Raw genomic sequence first — 17,897 nt, 5'->3', positions numbered from 1 at the left:
GTTTATCAGGTGAGCAGGTTGGATACACAGGCAACAAAATACATCCAGCAAAAATCTTGCCTTTTTGCAATGCAGGATTTAAATCTGATATAATAAAGATTAGTTTAAAAAAATATCCGGGGCACCTGGGTAGCTCATATAGAGGTTTACTCCTCGACGCAGCGGCCACGGGTTCGACTCCAACCTGTGGCCCTTTGCTGCATGTCGTTCCCCCTCTCTCTCCCCTTTCATGTCTTCAGCTGTCCTTTATAAAATAAAGGCCTAAAATGCCCAAAAATGTTCTTTAAAAAAAAAAATCTGTTTTCAGCCTTTTATTGCATTATGCTTATGTACATATAACCTCCCATATGGGCAAAAGTGAGGTGAGTTATGGAGGGGTTACATCATCGTCGCAAACTACATTCACAAGTAAGTATAGGTATAAGATTTGGAGAAAATATTTTCTTCTACCCGATGCCATGTTGAAAGCAAATAAAATAACTTTTGAGTTTTTAATTTGTAGCTTATATGGGGCTTAGCGTGCGTTTAATCACTTCATTCCCAAATCTGTTGCTTTTACTCTGCCATTCTTTGCTCCCTTTAATTAGTTTAACTACGCCTCTGTGCTCTTTCCGTTCATATCCTTGTCCTCCTCCCACAATTATCTAATCAGTTTAAAACTGTCTAGATAAATCCCTCTTGGTTCCCATCATAAAATCAAGTGAGGTTAAAACTATCCGTCCTCGAGTCAGCATGCCCTTCATTTTGCCATTTTTCTGACTTACCCCTTTATCTGCACCTGTATCTTGTCGTCTGTTCCCAAACCTGTAATGAACATCCACTCTCCCCCTGCCCTACCACCTGATGTGTTCTCACGCGGTTCATATACTGCAATAACCGTATGTTTCATTCTCATTTTGCTGACTACTACTGTAGTTACAGGGTTCGCCCACTTAACCCAAAAATAGCCCATGCCTAAATGTAATCAGTTGCTCTGGTGATTCAAATAAAATATTCGCACTTTGATTTCGCTATTATTGGCATTTATATTGACAAAATGTGAATGTCTTATGCATGAACACTTGTAAATTTGGGAAATCATATTAGCTTATTGAAAATAAAAAAGCACCTACATTTTCTTTTCTGTATCCACTGTGGGTTTGTAGAGAAATCAGCTCTCCACCCCCCCTCTCTCTCTTTCTCTCCGTCCTCCACGCCCAAAGACAGCAACATGAGTTTCTCTCACTTCCTCTCTGCTGATGACCATATGTGTTGGTTTCCACCAGGCTCTTGGCACATCTGTGTACTCACATCCCCTCTCACTTCTCTCATTAGCACACTACTTGCTCCACCAAAAGTATGTGGTAAAGTGCGTATGTGTGAATGCACAGACCACTCCATCTGGGTTAGGGGTTGAGTCCTGTGGGGTCAGAGGTCAAGAGGGTGATGGCTACAATGTTGCTAGAGTTTCACATGAAAGCCCCTTTAAGCTGTTCAAGTTTGTGTAGTTTACTTTAGCATCTTTGATTCTAAATATAAAATAGCAGTGTTTCTTTGTGTCTTTTACCAGAACAGGCATGCTTTTACTCTATTTAGAGCTGACTGCTTACTGTCACACACATGGTGTGCTAGGGGGTTGAATGAAGTGCCAGATCAAATAAAAAAGTTAAAATTACATGATCAAAGAAACTACCTTGGCCCCTAATTCTTGTCTATTTCATCGGAATGACTTTGAAGGGAAAAGTCTCTGTTTATCTGGAATGTGTGAAATGAGAAGTAAACATGGAGTGGGTGGGAGGAGCTGTCCACATCAAACTCAAAAACGAAATTGTGGTGGGAATTTCTGTTGAAATGGTCAATAGAAAATATGTTTGAATGGAAAGTAGTTTTTTTCAATGTAACTGCTTTTGCAGTGTTTTTCTGCATATTAATTTGGATTTTTTTTTCTTTGCTAGCTACTTTACTGTAAAAGTTACACTCTTCCTTACCTCAAAGACACTTTTTTTCTTTTAATATTGAAAATGTGTGAATTATTGTTAATTTTAACAATATGGTCATTAATAGCATACAACCCAGTCAAAAGGAATGGCCAGCTTTGCAGTTTTATGCAGCTTTTGGGCTCTTTTAGCTAGTTGTTTTGAATTTCTATCTTGAATATCTGAAAGGTTAAGTCTCACGGCTCTGTCCAACACAAAATGACTGAGAGCCAAAGCAGCTTGTGAAGGAAGTCAATCATATAACAAGCTCAGCCCAGATATTTTTCTCTGTGGTTGGTTGATCAAACCAGGGCTAAAAGTCCAATAAATATTGGACTTACATTTGCCTGGAAAACCAATGGAAACGCGCAATGGAGAGTCGTTCAATCCTACTCCCGCCAGCTTTCAGGATTAGGGGAAGCACAGGAACATTTTAAATTCCACTTTAAACTGACAACTTTGCATGCAGTTATTTGCAAACTATCTCCTATGGAGAGACATTGTGTCTATTAGAAGTTAATGTGAGATGTATGGTGTATGATGACTATACTAGATAAAAGATGTGGATGATTAATAATAATAAAATTATATGCAAAATATTGGTGTTCCAAGTAGCCTACAGTATGTGATCACATCAGCATTTATGCCGCAAAATTGTATACCAAATTCAGTTAAGTTACATGGAATTGCTGCAATCAACCTTCACGTAGTTCAACTTTGGTGAACTGTGAGATGCAAATATCATGTACTATCATCATTCATTATCATTTAACCACAAAACCATTGGCTGTACTTCCTGTTGCACTTTACTGCGAACTATCATGCACACAACAAATGCCAAAGATGAATGCTAGCGAAGAAGAGCCTAACAATAACACTAAAGATGAGCAGATGGATGGACAAGAAGGATGAGTTTTTGAAGATGGGACAACAGAAAGTGTTATAATGGTCATTAAGCAAGGTGTACAGAAGCAAAGGATCATGGGAAGGAGGGAAGAGGGGTTAGAACAGGTGATGCAAGGAGGGAAGGATGCAAGGAGGGGAGGAGTGGCTGCTGGCCACAGACACAGCTGGTTCCTGACAGAGGAAGCCCAGATGGAGACCCAGGTCCTTCTGCCTGCTGCTGTCTGCTATCACCGCAACCAGTTCTGCTGCCTGGCCTCCCCAGGGACTGCAGTCCTGCAACACGCAAAAACACACTCACACAAACTAACTAACACACACTTCTCTTTTGAGCAGCAGTGGCAGGCAGAGGAGGAGGAGGGTTCCGATGAGAGCACAGCCCCTCAGCCAGAGCCACGAGACAAGCTGACCTGCCACTGACAAACACACACTCTCTCACGCACACTCTGCTGGAAAGGTACGAAGAGAGATCGAGGGAACCAGATGAAAACAAGAAAGAAAGGTAGATGTGAACACGAGACGTGCCAATTACATCTAAAGGGGACAGCAAAAGAGACTTGGAGCTGAGGACAGCAGGCAGTTACTCGTGTCTATCAACATAAAACTATCATTTTTTCACAGTTGTGTGCAGACATGAAGCAAAGAAAAAATACCAGAGGAATCAAGGAATAATACAACACGGATCACAGTTTTTGATGAAGAGCTGAAAGGAAGAAGAGCAAGCAACCTCTTGTTTTTCTCAGTTTGGAGCTTTAACAACAGATAGTTCCTTGCATGGCTGTTCAGTGGTTTATACAATGATCTACATGGACAACAACGTCAACCTGGCTGAATATTATGAGGAACAGCATGCAAGAGAAGGTCCAGTAGGAAAGCCTTTTAGCATTTTAGATTTTTAACACTGATTGTCTTTGCTACACTGCTTGGACCTATAGATCTGCCAATGTGCATATAGTGCTTTACACGAACAGCGTGTCACCTAAGCTTGAGTCCCTTCACCTCACAAAGAAATTGGAGGTCTTAGCAGTGGAGATTTGAAGGACCGACCATGTCTGCCAAAGTCCATTTGGAGCGCCAGAAGAAGGCCGACCTGAGAGCTGGGGCTTCCTCTACCCCAGCTTGTGCTCCACGTGTCCCCACAGTCACACTGATCAGCCACAGAGAGCTGAGGGATAAACACACTGCCCACAGACCCCAGCATGGAAGCCTTGATCTAAACCTGGCAACTAGCAGCTACTACAGATGTAGTGAAGGTAGGAGCTTGTCATCTAAAGGACCAGTTTCATGAAATCTTTTGGCAGTGTGTTACTATGATGAGGGATGGAGCGTCCCACAGCTGTCAGGTCTGCTCATTAAGCGGGAGTGATTGACAGATAATCAGTTTGTGTTGACTTAACGCCGCATGCTATGGGGCAATGTGAGGTTTCTTCATCTTGTGAGTAGACCTGTTATTTGATGATTGAAGCTGAGGTTTCAAGGTTAGAATGACATCAAACATTGCCATCTAAATGAGTTTTCTTCTCCAAAGCAATTATGGGTAAAATGATCTAAGGTTTGTTTCTCAGTGCATTTAGCCATTTACTGTATTGCATTTATTATATTTATTTTATATTAAACACACTCACTTTAGAGATCAAATTAAATCCTGAATCAGGATTAAATTGGCCACCATGAAGTGTAATTTCTCTCAACAGCGTTCTCTTGTCTCTTGGAATATGGTCCTCACATAAGCTGTCAAGCACAAATAAATTTGTCATTATTGTTAACATGCCCAGTGGAGCACATTTGTCCCATGGCACTGGAAAGTAAAGGGAAAGAGGTTTTTAGAGCATTGAGTGGGTGGGGAGTCTTTCTCTGGGCATCCCCATACAGCTGCAAGGAACAGAATTAGATTCTTGAGTTTCACAGTTCAGCTTCATTGGCTTCATAATATACATGCAGATCATGAGGGTGCATCACAGCGAATGACAGAGCAAAAACTTTAAGGGAGTATTTTGTAGACGGATGAGGGATACGCGAAAGACATCCAGGAAAAAGGGAAGAGAATATAACGTGTAATTGATTCTTAAAGCACTGAAAACACTGAAGTAGTGCCTTTAGGTAAAAATGAAAACCTTCACTTGATTCAGCAAGGAGTTCGAGGAGAGAGAGATGCATTAAGAATCACACATTAAAGGCTCAATTTTAGAGACTCTAAATATGTAGAAACTGTAAGCCACTAATACCCAACGTAGTGAATTACCTGCAGCGCCTGCCGTCTCTTGGCAGTAATGAGCTTTGTGAACGTTGCAGCGATAGGGCCTCTATAATTAGGCTTAGTCATAAGCATCCCCCCTGTAATTCTGTGATAAAAACCCAGTAGAACTCTGGTACAGTATCAGTGCTCCAACCCATGCATCTGTCTCTCACACACACGCACAAATGCATACACTAAGGAAATCAAAATATGTCAATGTGAACTGTAAACACAGCTCTTTCTCTCAAGTAGTTTACCTGATGTAACCGTATGTGTGTGTGTGTGTGTGTGTGTGTGTGTGTGTGTGTGTGTGTGTGTGTGTGTGTGTGTGTGTGTGTGTGTGTGTGTGTGTGTGTATCCAGTGATATGTTCACACTGTATGGAAAAGAAGCAGTAGTAATGTGTTTTCGTGCATGTGCATGTGTGTGTGAGGTGTTGTGAGCTGCAGCATAGGCTTCCTGTGAGGGAGCAGATGTCGCAGAGCTCAGGCACAGCTGCGACGGGCGATAACCGTGGTGGCAAGAATATGTCGGCACGCTGGCTCTTCTCCCTGGGTCTTATCAGCCGCACACACACACACACACACACAAAACACATACACTCATATAGACACCCTACAATAAGGAACTGCCACCTAGCACTAGCACATCCTTACAGCGGACCCAGATAGAGGGAGGAAGGCAATGAGAGAGATGGAGAGAGGAAGAAAAGGAGAAAGGACTAAATCAAGGGACTTTGAGGGAAAAGGTGCAGTGAATCCCTAACAAAGCCTTGGCTCATGTCTTTCTGTATCATAGACTTCATAATTTTGTGCCAATCCTAATCCTCTATACTATGAATAGGCTATTCTTTACAGTTTTCTCTCACAAGAATAGATAACTTTTATTTAAGTACACAACTTTGTCGCTCTCCTTATCTTGATATCCCTTTGTGATATATCATCGACATTATTATCCAGATCTCTGAAGACCTGTTTGTGTGTTAGTCATATAAAATGACTTACCAGTGTCCTTTTTATGTCAACACTTAATTTTTCTATTTCTTTTTAATTCGAGCTAATTGCAATCTCACAAAATTGTAAAATCTGATGTATTTTGTGAATTTGGGGTTGGAACACTTACCATAGTTTGATTACACACAAGTTTTAAAAGATTTCACCTTGTTGACGCCTTCTGAATAAGTGGTTTTACTTACAGTTTTGCATTGTCACTATATCTCAGCAGTTAAACTGATGAACAATGTTATCACAACCAAAGTGACAGTGCAAAAAATTAGACACATTTTGTAATGTTACTGTACATCTTAACTTTTTCATGAATCTGTTGCTTAATGATTGCTGCACTGTATCTCTGGCACAGAAACAAGCAAATACATGTGGCAGAGATCATCAGAAATGTGGGAAAAGATGGATGATGATGATGATGATGCAAGAAGAGTGAGAAAAACAGAGTAAATAAATAAGGAATGGAAAAAAGTGAGAGGTATGTGTGGGAGGAGAGGCAAGGGGGTGATGAAAGGTGTGTGTGTGTGTGTGTGTGTGTGTGTGTGTGTGTGTGTGTGTGCGTGTGTGTGCGTGTGCGTGTGTGTGTGTGAGAGAGAGAGAAGTTATCCCCTCTGTTTCCTCAGCACCAGCTTTGTGGTTTCTATGAGGAACAGATGTTCACAACTTGATACAGTGCCTCATCCCCCTCTAGTCACTATCTCCAGTGCCAGCACCACCAACTGTCTGAACACAAACACACACTCACACAAGCGCACACACATATTGTCTCTTGGGAAACACAGTCATATATAGCAGTGACGTTTTCATGTGAGTGTATGAGGGCGTATTCACCTGCATACTGAGGACTTTTTACTGTCCGTTTCCCTCTCAGGCTCAGGCTACATATCCTGTTCTTGAGTCAACACTTGATTTAATCAGGTGTCAGTTCCTCCTTTGTCAGTATGCACTTCTGGTGGTCAGCTGTGACCCTCCGTTTTAACTCAGCCTGGCAGTCTGGCCAAAGAAAACACATAGATGAATGCACTTACTTTACCTGCATGTAGAAGATCCTAAAATCCTTCTACAGTTATACATAACCAGTCTGGTCAAAGCGTCTCACACTTTTTGCTTTTTTATTAGTTGTTGGTAATAGGACTATGAATGTCTGTGTATAATAATGGAATTTAGGTAAAATATCTGCAATTTAACCTCATTTCCTATATTCTGCTGTTTTGCTCGGCTCAAAAATTTCAGCTCTGTACGCATATGAAATATTTAGGACAAGTGAAATATGATTTAGGCATTGCAACGCTTTTGCAATACTTCAGCATTTGCAAAAAAAAAAGAAAGAAAAAAAGAATTGGATAAAAAAATCTGAAAAATAGTCTGACTAGCTACAGTAATGCATTGTGTAGTGCTCTTATAAGAGTTCTGTGGCAGAAAACAACCCTGGAAGTCAAGTATTTCAAAGGACATTATTGTTTCCAAAGAGCATGGATTGAATTTTGAATTCACATCATGTCTGGATGACTCAAACAACCGACACTTTGCTGCTCGATTGCAAACAAAATGTCAGGGGGTCTATGGGTGCAATTTGTAAAAGCAGCATTCCAGCGTACGTGCTTGAGTGGTTGGGTCAATGATCCGTTACACTACGCTGTATCACAGAAAGACTCTCTCTGTCTCTCTCTTTCTCATCCTCTTTCATAACATCACGGAGCAGCTTGAGGACATGCACTCATTAGATGTTAACATACAAAGTGAGAGAACAACATCCTCTTAAGCACACTATCAGAGAAACAGCGTTTAAATTACAAAACCCATATTCAGGGAGGATGCATGAGACTCAAACAGAGATTTCTCAACTCAAACCCAATCATTTTTATTAGCTTTTCAAGCAGCACAACAGTTACTTTTTTCCCTTTTTTGATCAAGTGAGATGTACTCTTTCCCCCATTCATGACTGCCTGGAACATACAATGGTGACTTTAATGGCAGCTCCACAAGAGTGTGGTCTGTTGAATGTGCATGAGAGAGGAGAGGCTAGGAGAAGAGAGAAGAGGGCAGGAACACAATGGGTCTAGCGTTCCTTTCAGTCGGCTCAAGGCCTTATCTCCTGTCAACACACTAGCCTGTGACTGCCACTATAGGAAAGGATTTACAATGTGTGAGTGGAGGAAATGCTGCAAACTTCTCTCTTGCCTTTACTCTGACACACACACACACACACACACACACACACACACACACACACACACACACACACACACACACACACACACAAAGAAATAGTCATTTCCATACCAGCACAATGACCAAACCTAGTTGTTGTATCTCAGTGAGAGCTCAACCATCAAGGAGATGCTGTCAATATAACAGAGTCCACAGCAGTTTAGGGGTGTGTTTGTGAGGTGACAGAGAGATAGAGGAGTGAATGAAAGGGGAGACAAAGCAGTTTTTGTTATTACAGTAATGTCATTGAAGGGACTTCCAGTCTCTGTATTATGGCACAGAGAGTTCATCGAAGCGAGTTCCCTACCTTGTGTGCGTGTGTTTCATTGTGCAGTTTATCAGGCCGGCCACATGGAGTGTGAGAGCTAACCCAGTGACCGCTCAACAAAAGGCCAAATTAAGAGGAGTGAGAGGCTGTCGTACAGGAAGGCTGACAAATTGACTGACGCCGTTCCCGAGGAGAATAGCATCCTGTCAATCTTGGAGCTGTCACCTTGACAGGAATCCTTTCTTTGGATGCAACCCCCATTGCCAACCTTTCTGTCACTCAAGGCCACATACACACACACACACACACACACACACACACACACACACACACACACACACACACACACACACACACACACACACACACGGATATATACAGTACCTCTTCCCTTTTCAGTAGTCTGGACGAGAAACAAATGAGCCACATATAGTAACATACTGACACACACACACACACACACACACACACACACACACACACACACAGTAGTGCATGTGTACAGAACCACCTAGGGCCATAACTCTGAAAGAGAGAAATATAGAGAGTGAGTTTCATAAACACTCCATCCATCTCCTTGACAACCGTGCTTCCACCGCGGTACTCTACACACGCTGCCTCCGACAGAGCCAGCTTGTAATGGCCTATGCATCTGTTTATGAGTGTAATCTTGGTGTATTTCACTGTGTGTGTGTGTGTGTGTGTGTGTGTGTGTGTGTGTGACCATGTTTACAGCAGCTGCTTTGGCAACATTGACCTTAGGTTACCTGAAGTTATTCCTTCACATAGGCCGTGGGGGAAACCGTTTCATTCCAATCAAAGAGCACTGGGGCTTCCCCCTGCACACTTGTTCACATTATTTAATCAGGACTGGAGCATTTTTTTTAAAAGTCCTCCTGGCTCCAAGTGAAAGCAGCGTTTGTGTTCGAGGCTGGCGAAGCTGGTGGGACTGGAGTCGGGCAGAGCACCTGTCTGTGTGTACTTTACTGCTGTTTGTTCTGTGGACACAGGAGGGGTCAGGAGGGTGTCAGCTTTGTCTTCTGTCCCCCTCTATGGCTATTTGAGCATGTGTGTGTGTGTGTGTGTGTGTGTGTGTGTGTGTGTGTGTGTGTGTGTGTGTGTGTGTGTGTCCGGCAGAGGTAGAGAGAGGGCAGGTGGGTGGGGCAAAGGGAGCAAGAGACCAGTGTGGACAGGTGGAGGATTCTCACTATAGGAACCAGATGTACCTGCCTTTTTTATCCGTCTCTCTCTGTTTTATTTGATCTGATGATCTAATATTTTGTTTTTTTATTTAGTGATTGTGTACATTCATAAATATTACTGCAAATGCACCATTATCTATTCATCTATAATGAAGCTGAAATGATTAATAATTAATAAATAAGTTGAGTGGCAGAAAATAAATCTGAAACCATTTTAATAATGAATTAATTGTTGAGATCTTTAATGAAGAAAGCAGTCAGTGGTTCCAGCCTTTCGAAGTACCTTTCGGTTTTGAGCTGTTGGTCAGGCAAACTAAACAATTTGAAGACGTCCCTCTTGCCTGTGGAAACTTGATGTAATGGGCATTTTTCAGTCTTTTCAGACTAAATGATCGATTAATCCAAAATATAGCTAATTGACAGATAAATAAAATTATTTGCAGCCTAATTGGACAGATGTTACATACACATAGGCCTACATTATAAAGGAATAAAAGGTTGAAACAGCCTATTAAATAGGATATAAACATGAAGCGATAATAAAATGGGATATTGATGTTGGTGAAGATAATATGAACAGTAGGTGTGCATCATTATCAGGTACTACTTAAAACAGCCAACACAAAAGCATACATGCAGAGCAATAAAAAAGGGCACATTAATGACAGTGATAATAGTAAAATTGAGTCTATCCATCTTCACATCAGTCCACCCACCTGACTATTTATGACAATACAAAGAAAACAATACATTATACAAGCTATGCAGTATTTACTGTTGTGTGTTCACATGCAGTCAAATATATTATCCTGCATTCATTCAGCGCTCAGAAATATGTTCTATTATTTGTGTTGAATAAAGTAAATAAAGTCTGCAGTCTCGTGGACTCAACGCTGCTCTCCTTGTTGTCCTTGTAGTCCTGACATGAGGAAACAGCGGCCCCCACGGGCAGACAGCGGGACAGTAAAACTGTTATATTTCACTCAGCTCTCGTTGCTTTTTGATTTGACCTTCTTTGGGATCTGAAATCATTTTTAGTTAGTTTAGGTGCACTCTGCAAGCCATACATTCACATAACCCATAGTATTTACTTGTTTCCAATGCATTGTATTGTACATTTTATTTTAATATTTTTAGCCAATTGTAACCCATAATCACTGATTAAGTTCCATAGGCGTTCATGATATAACGCAGTGTTTTTAGCATCCAATGGCATACTTTTGTACCCAATATGAGGCTTTTGTACTCTACAATTTGGATATTTTTCAATTTAGAAAGGATTCCTGTACATAGCTGCCAGCTCTCGCCTCTGATGGTACCCGAGAGAGAGAGAGAGAGAGAGAGAGAGAGAGAGAGAGAGAGAGAGAAAGAGAGGGAGAGAGAGAGAGAGAGAGAGGTTAGGAGCTCCAGATGGTGTTTAAACGCAGACAGAAGGCTACAGCGAGGACAGAGAGGAGGAGGAGGAGAGAGCCGCGATTACTGCGTACAGTGAGCTCGTGAGCTCCGCTCATCATTGAAGACAAAACAAGTCTGAAAACCTCAAATTGTGAATTGACGTCGGGAAAAGAAACGTTAAAATTTGCGTGCTCAGCTGACTGTGATTTTCTGTAGGACAAGTGGATTTCTTTCCAACACCATTCTGAAGACAGGTCGGCGGAGGATCGGCGCGTCGGCGGAGGAAAAGGACCGTAGCCTACAGAGAAACGTGGTAGAGTAACCTGTTCTTCACAGGCTGTAAAGAAACTGTGTTTTTAAAACAAGAAAGGAACAGAATTAATCTCGCCGGATGTATAAGGACTTGTTCCTGACACCACGGACTGTAGCTGAACTGTGAACTAAAGAAGAGGGGTCAAAAGTTGTCACAGGAGGAATAATAGACGCACCCTGCAGACAAGAGGATCCGCATCTTAATAATTAGCGTTTTTACATGGGAGACGCGAGGATTTGTGGCAAAGTAGAAACCTATTAGTTTTGTCTGCTTAAAAACGATCAGAAAGGACGTTTTGTTTTCCATTTGAAACTACATATATTTTTATTTTATTTTGTTTCTTCTATCTGGGATGGTTAAAATGAGCAAGAGAGCGGATTTACATGACTGGGACAAGTTGTGATTTTTTTTCTTCTTTCATTTCACCGTCAACACAACAAGCTGTTTGCTTTAAAACAAACAAACAAACAAAAAAAAAACAGACTGCAAAACCAAAGACATCAATGTGCTTAAGGATGCAAGAGCCCTTGCTTTGATTTTGATTTCTGCCTTTCGATATAAATGAGAAGAGAAATACCTCATAATTTATTATACCTGGAAAGTCAAAGCCCCTTTTGAACACAAAGAAAAGTTCAACATTTTCTTTTGTCTGACTGTGGCTTCTGCCTCTCTTTCCATCTCAATATTTCAAAAACACACAAAAAAAAACACACAAAAAAACGGAACAGCACCTTAATAGTTCCCCGCACTATATCTAGCTAAGGCTTTATAATTTTTTTCCCAAATAATGAGGATTGAGACGATATCAAACCTGTTTTAGAAACTATTCGGTGTGGATTATCACCGCTACAATTACCTCAGCTTGATCTCGACCTTCACAAAGTAAGTACAACCTGCAAACTCGACTGTATTGAAGAGAATCATGAAAACATGTATTGTGTTACTGGTGTGAATGGTGTTTATATGCACTGATGCACAATTCGGTTTTATTTTTTTTTGTAATTTAAGACATTTAAGACATTAGAAGAAATGTTTCTTGACTTGCTGAAATGTCTCAAGTTTGAACCCTCATATTCTGTTCAACATTATTTTTGCAGCTCTGTTAGTAGCGTTTTAATGTCTATGTGAAGACAAACTGCTGTTCATGCACATGGTTTCCCTACATTCTTGTACATGTTTTTTTTGTTGCTATATTGATCTTTTTCTGTAATTCTATCCGCTTTAATTTCATCTTTTTACATATTAAGTGTCTTCAGACGGTTTAGGATATAATAGGGAAAAACGAAACAAAATGTGGTGAGAGAGCTGTTGTGGAGAGAGATAGAGACAGAGAGATGTAGGGGGTTCAGGAGTTGTTTGCCCCATCAGTCTGTGCTGCACATCAAAGTGATGATGAGACAAAGTGATGACAGAAAATCTTTGGTCTCTATGAACTTGGAGTCCACCTGGACTGGATGGAGGTGAAGGGTGTGAAGGAATACATTTAGACATTTACCCTCAACTGAACTCCAGGTTGCCTCAGAATAGAACCTCCACCTTTCGTAAAGATACTGCAGTGCATCACTAGGGCTCACTTTTGTGTAAAAAGTAACGTGAAGACCAATCCTCCCTGGAGAGTGCAGGGTGTTTGTATTACTGTAGTGATACCAACTTGTGGAACCATTAACGGAGGAGGTTGAGGAATTGTTTAAGAACAAGGAATACTGTGGCAACCAAAGGAAATAAACACAACTGCAAAGTGATTAAAAAATGCTGAAATCATGGTGGATAATTTATAGCAACCCTTTGTGACAGTGGGGACACTCCCTGTGAAGAAACTAGTCCATTCCCCGACTTGAACAGCCTCAGCAGCGCACTCTTCTGCCTGCGAGAGCAACAGTAAAACACTCAGGCCATTTTCTCTGCAGGACATGGCCCTGTATAATTGGCCCTGGTAAATATCATCTGAATAATTGAACAGTTGATAATAGTCTCGAACAATGGATGGGAGGTTGCAGGGGTGAAACCGCAGAGCAGACACCCTGCCTCACCGCACATTATACCTCCATCACCACCAAGCGAGCTTCTCAACCTCTCTCCTTCCAACGCTGGCCGTCCCATCGCTCAGCTGGGCCGGGCCAGCCGCCTGCTAAGGCAGATGTCCCCACTTCATCATTAAGTAGCTCTCTTTAAAAGGCAGGCCATTCATTATGACCCCAGCCTGCCGAGTGTTTATTTAGTTCCCATCTACCACAGGTGCATGGATGAGATGGTTTCTGTTTTATATGCAAGGGAACATACCACAGGACTTTTAGAGAAATAACCTGTTTTCTTCTGAAGAAATAGCAGCAGGCAAAACCACAGAAAGAAGTCTGCATAAAGTCTCTGCTATTTAATGACAGCTAAAAGAAACACATACTTTACTGCCCTTTGCTTCACGAAGGCTTTTTGCTTTCTTGCTTCTTTATTTTGTGATATATTGCTGCTATTTCAGGCACATCATGACTAATGTTTTACCATCAAGGTATCAAAGGCACAATATTTTTTGTACTCTTGCATGTGCCAATGTGAAAGTTGTCACTGTTTTTCATCACCTCAGTCGAACAGTGTCTGTGTCATCGGGCCATAGGCAGGGGACACCTCCCTCTCAATATTTAGAAAACATGCATTTGTCCCCTGCTATAAAACATGAAAGTATCAGGGGACTTTTATTTCGTCAAACTTCTAGAACGCGACTAACAATGCCTCCAATAAAGTAGGTGGTGGCAGCGTGCAACCTCAAAAGCAGTGGTTGCAATCTATCATAAAACGGAAAGAAGATGAAGCAACTATGCACGGTTGCAGGAAGTAGTACTATGCCATTTCCGCAATCAGGTTGATGCAGAAAAGCCACAAATTGTTACATAAAAATTCACCAGAATGCAGGGAAAAAAAATCTATAATTATTTTGGCATTTGTAGGCCTTTATACGATAGGACAGCTTAGACATGAAAGGGGAGAGAGAGGGGGAATGACATGCAGCAAAAGCCGCAGGTCAGAACCAAACCAGCGGCTGCTGTGGCGAGGACTGAGCCTCTGTATACGGGCGCATGCTCTACCAGGTTAGCTACCCGGACGCTCAAAATGAATAGGGGGGAGGACCCTTAGACCCCCTGCTTACTAAGTGACCCCCCCCAAATGTTGAAAAAAAACCTACGCCCTTGCATCTGATGCAGGTGACGCGACTCTTTCTATGCTGTGACTGCGGATCTGTGTACAGCTTACTTGTTTACTGTATTAGTGTGTGGGCTTGTTGAGTGTGCTTGTGTGTGTGTATGTGTGTGTGTGTGTGTGTGTGTGTGTGTGTGTGTGTGTGTGTGTGTGGGGTGATTATTGTGATCTAAATGCAGCCACAGTGCAGGTGAAACTGGCTGTCTCCTAATTAATGAGAGGACCAGATGGCCTCGAGTGGGCGGGAGCTGCGAGCGCACAGCGAGTCGGTCAGGTGGTCACCACAACACAGACACCTGGGCCATCACATACAAGACAAGCCAAGCGGTTGACATCTGGCCTGTGTGTGTATGTGCTCATGTGTCTGTGTATGTGTTGTCTGTACACTTCATATTTGTGCCTTTTGACTTTTAAATATGTTTCAGGTATCAATTCTAAGTGTTGTTTGTGTTTCTTTTTATTTGTGACACAAGCTTTCATTCAAGAACCACGCAAGGCCACTATTTTTTCTCAGATTAGTTGATTGTAGGCAGTCGCACAGCTTTTCCTCCAGGGCGAGAACGTTAGCCTCCAATAGATCATGATAATTTAAAAAAAAAAGAGGCAAGAGTACATCCTCTGCTTAGTTTGTGTCACGGAGAACAAATAGCCACAGTAAGAGGAAGACTGCAGAAAGTGAGGGAAGCATAATTGTTGGTTATAATGGGCATCTTTCACCAATATCTTCCTAAGTTTTCTCTTAAATATCTTCTTAAGAAAGTCTCTAAGAAAAGTCTACGTCTGATTCATGACGTGTTCTTAGGTGTGTTCGTAAATTGAAAGCTTGTGCCCGTTGCTCCTATTTAGCATTGGTAAACACCCCTTTAATTCCCATAAAATGGCATGAGTTGGCAGGGCCGTGTGCACACTTAGAGAAATGTCCAAAAGACTGAAGTGGAGGTACTGCTGCAAGAAGTTAACGACAAAGGAGACATCATATTTAGTAGCGTCAGCAGTGCATACTAAGCAGCAAATCAAACCGATGCATGGAACACAGTTACTCATGCAGTGAACACTGTATCCGGAGAAGGGCGCAGAACCGATGAAGTAGAAAATAAATGGTTTGATCTGAAATCTGAGGCAAATTTTTTTTTATTTCAAAACATAGAACATACTCTTGGCGTATAAATAGTGTGATCAATCACTTATTATTGGATGGCAGGGTTCCCCGTTAACATAATTGATGTGAATTGAAGGCAAAGCAAGGCAAGTTTATTTATATAGGCCTAGCACAATTCATACACAATGGCAATTCAAAGTGCTTTGGTGAATGCCAGAATCTCCGTGAAAGTGGGGTTTAAGAACACATTTGTTCTAAAGAACGTTTGGTGAATGAGGCCCATTATTCTTACCATTTTCTGCCCAGTGAGTGTGTGTGTTCATAATAGAAGCACAAAATTGCAGGCCGCTAAATTGGGAAGGAGACAGTGACATGTTATAGAGAGTTAGTTTACTTTTGTTAGTTGTTCTTTGGTATGTCTGTGTTAATGGCAGCCTTGTGCAGCACTGATGCTGTACAGTTAAAGTGAGTTTAATGAGATCAGAGTGTAAATGTTTTTGTGTAGATATGGGAGCAAGTGAGTGATGAAGTGATGTTCCTGGTGCTGAATCTCTATGGTTTCACTGCTGTTTATCCTAATACACAGTGGGAAAGACCAGTGTGGTTCTGGCCGCCTCCTGCTCTATTCCTGTGTGTGTGTGTGTGTGTGTGTGTGTGTGTGTGTGTGTGTGTGTGTGTGTGTGTGTGTGTGTGTGTGTGTGTGTGTATGTGTGTGTGTGTGTGTGTGTGTGTGTGTGTGTGTGTGTGTGTGTGTGTGTGTGTGTGTGTGTGTGTGTGTGTGTGTGTGTGTGTGTGTGTGTATGTATGTGTGAGTGTGTTGGTCTGCACTGCCCTGGTCTGTTCCACATGTGTTTGACATTACTGTGACAAGGCTGCCCAGCCTCTCTGGGGAGATGGGGAATGTCAGAGACTAGAACGGAGAAGCGAACAGCTTCCCAACATCTGATGGAATGAGAAACACACTTGCTGGATGGCTGGCCTGCTGACGCCACAGCGTGGGAGCAGAGCAGAGGGTGGAGGCCAAGTAAAACCCCAAATGTGTGTGTGAAATATCCCTCTTTCTCACTTTTCCCTGTTTGCTTCCCTACATGTGCACTCATCCACTCGGATTCCGAAGAATAACATTTAGTACATCCACAAAGATGTGCATGCTGACCATTTCTTCTCTGCTAGTTAGTCACAACACTGTTCTGCAGCCACTGGAATGATCAGGCTTCTTTTACACATATTTCCATATGTGCAGAGCAGGTAAAATGCTTAACTGTGACATTCAATGGTGAAAGCTCACCATTTCTGGAAATTATTTGTTGAATTGACTTTTCACTTTATTAAAATGACTTCAACATATACGGCACTCACAAATTGCACCGTCAATTATGCTTTTCAAAAGGGAGGCACATTTCCAGTGCACAGACATGCTCAATCACAAATGCAATAGGAAACAAATGTCACAACATTGATGAATTCACATGCAAAATAGTGTATAGCTGAAGTGCTGACAGCTACTGCCAAGAAAAACATGTGCTTTCTCCTCCTCCCTTCCTTGTCTTGTGCCTATTTCACCTCCTGCTCTTCATCCGCACCTTTTATTTCCTGACTGGCCCACTGACCTCTGACCTGCTTTTGACCCTCTTCCTTGTCTTATTCTCCCAGCACCACCTTCTCACCTCCCACCCTCTCTGATTCATGGCAGGAAGTGTGTTCAGATCAGAGTCAGACACAGGAAGCAGCTGGGCTAATCTACAGTAGCGCTGAGCTCTGTTTTAATCAAGGCAAATGGACAGGCCAACAGAGAAAATGGGAACTTCATATCTCCACTGCTACCTGATATAATGAATCCCTGCCTTTCCTTCTGCCCCACGCCAAGGCCTTTATCACAGCCACGGTGTAAACAAGCACTAAGGAACACAGACTGATGTTATTAAGGCCTCCACTCCAAAGCAGTCCTCTCTGGACGTCTGGGGAAGTGCTGCAACACAGGAGCATGCAGGCAGAGATTGGGAAGGAAGGCATGTCTCTCACATTCGCTGTACAGTATTTGTGAAAATTAAAAAAAGCCGTTATCTCCTGGAAACAGATCCTGTGCCACACAGATGGTTCCGTCTCTCTTCAAATGGGTGGCT

At 42.0% G+C, this 17,897-nt stretch overlaps 1 protein-coding gene across 6 annotated transcripts in view; it reads left to right on the top strand.

Moving 5' to 3' along the window:
* Positions 1-3,198: 3,198 nt before the first annotated feature.
* cbfa2t3 (CBFA2/RUNX1 partner transcriptional co-repressor 3) overlaps positions 3,199-17,897 on the top strand; it is a 44,751-nt gene continuing 30,052 nt past the window's right edge. For 4 of the 6 annotated variants that reach the window (XM_039794240.1, XM_039794242.1, XM_039794239.1 and 1 more), the window contains exon 1: positions 3,199-4,111. In XM_039794240.1, coding sequence (XP_039650174.1) covers positions 3,907-4,111 — 205 coding nt within the window. In that variant the 5' untranslated portion in view covers positions 3,199-3,906. Of the gene's footprint in view, positions 4,112-11,199; positions 12,369-17,897 lie in introns of those variants that run through there. The other 2 variants (XM_039794244.1, XM_039794243.1) reach the window with 2 other exon arrangements.

This window comes from Perca fluviatilis, chromosome 3 (genome assembly GCF_010015445.1).
Source record: "Perca fluviatilis chromosome 3, GENO_Pfluv_1.0, whole genome shotgun sequence".
NCBI classification, from domain to species: Eukaryota; Metazoa; Chordata; class Actinopteri; order Perciformes; family Percidae; genus Perca; species Perca fluviatilis.
Note: the sequence above shows the minus strand (reverse complement) of the source record. Positions and strands in the feature narration are given on the sequence as shown.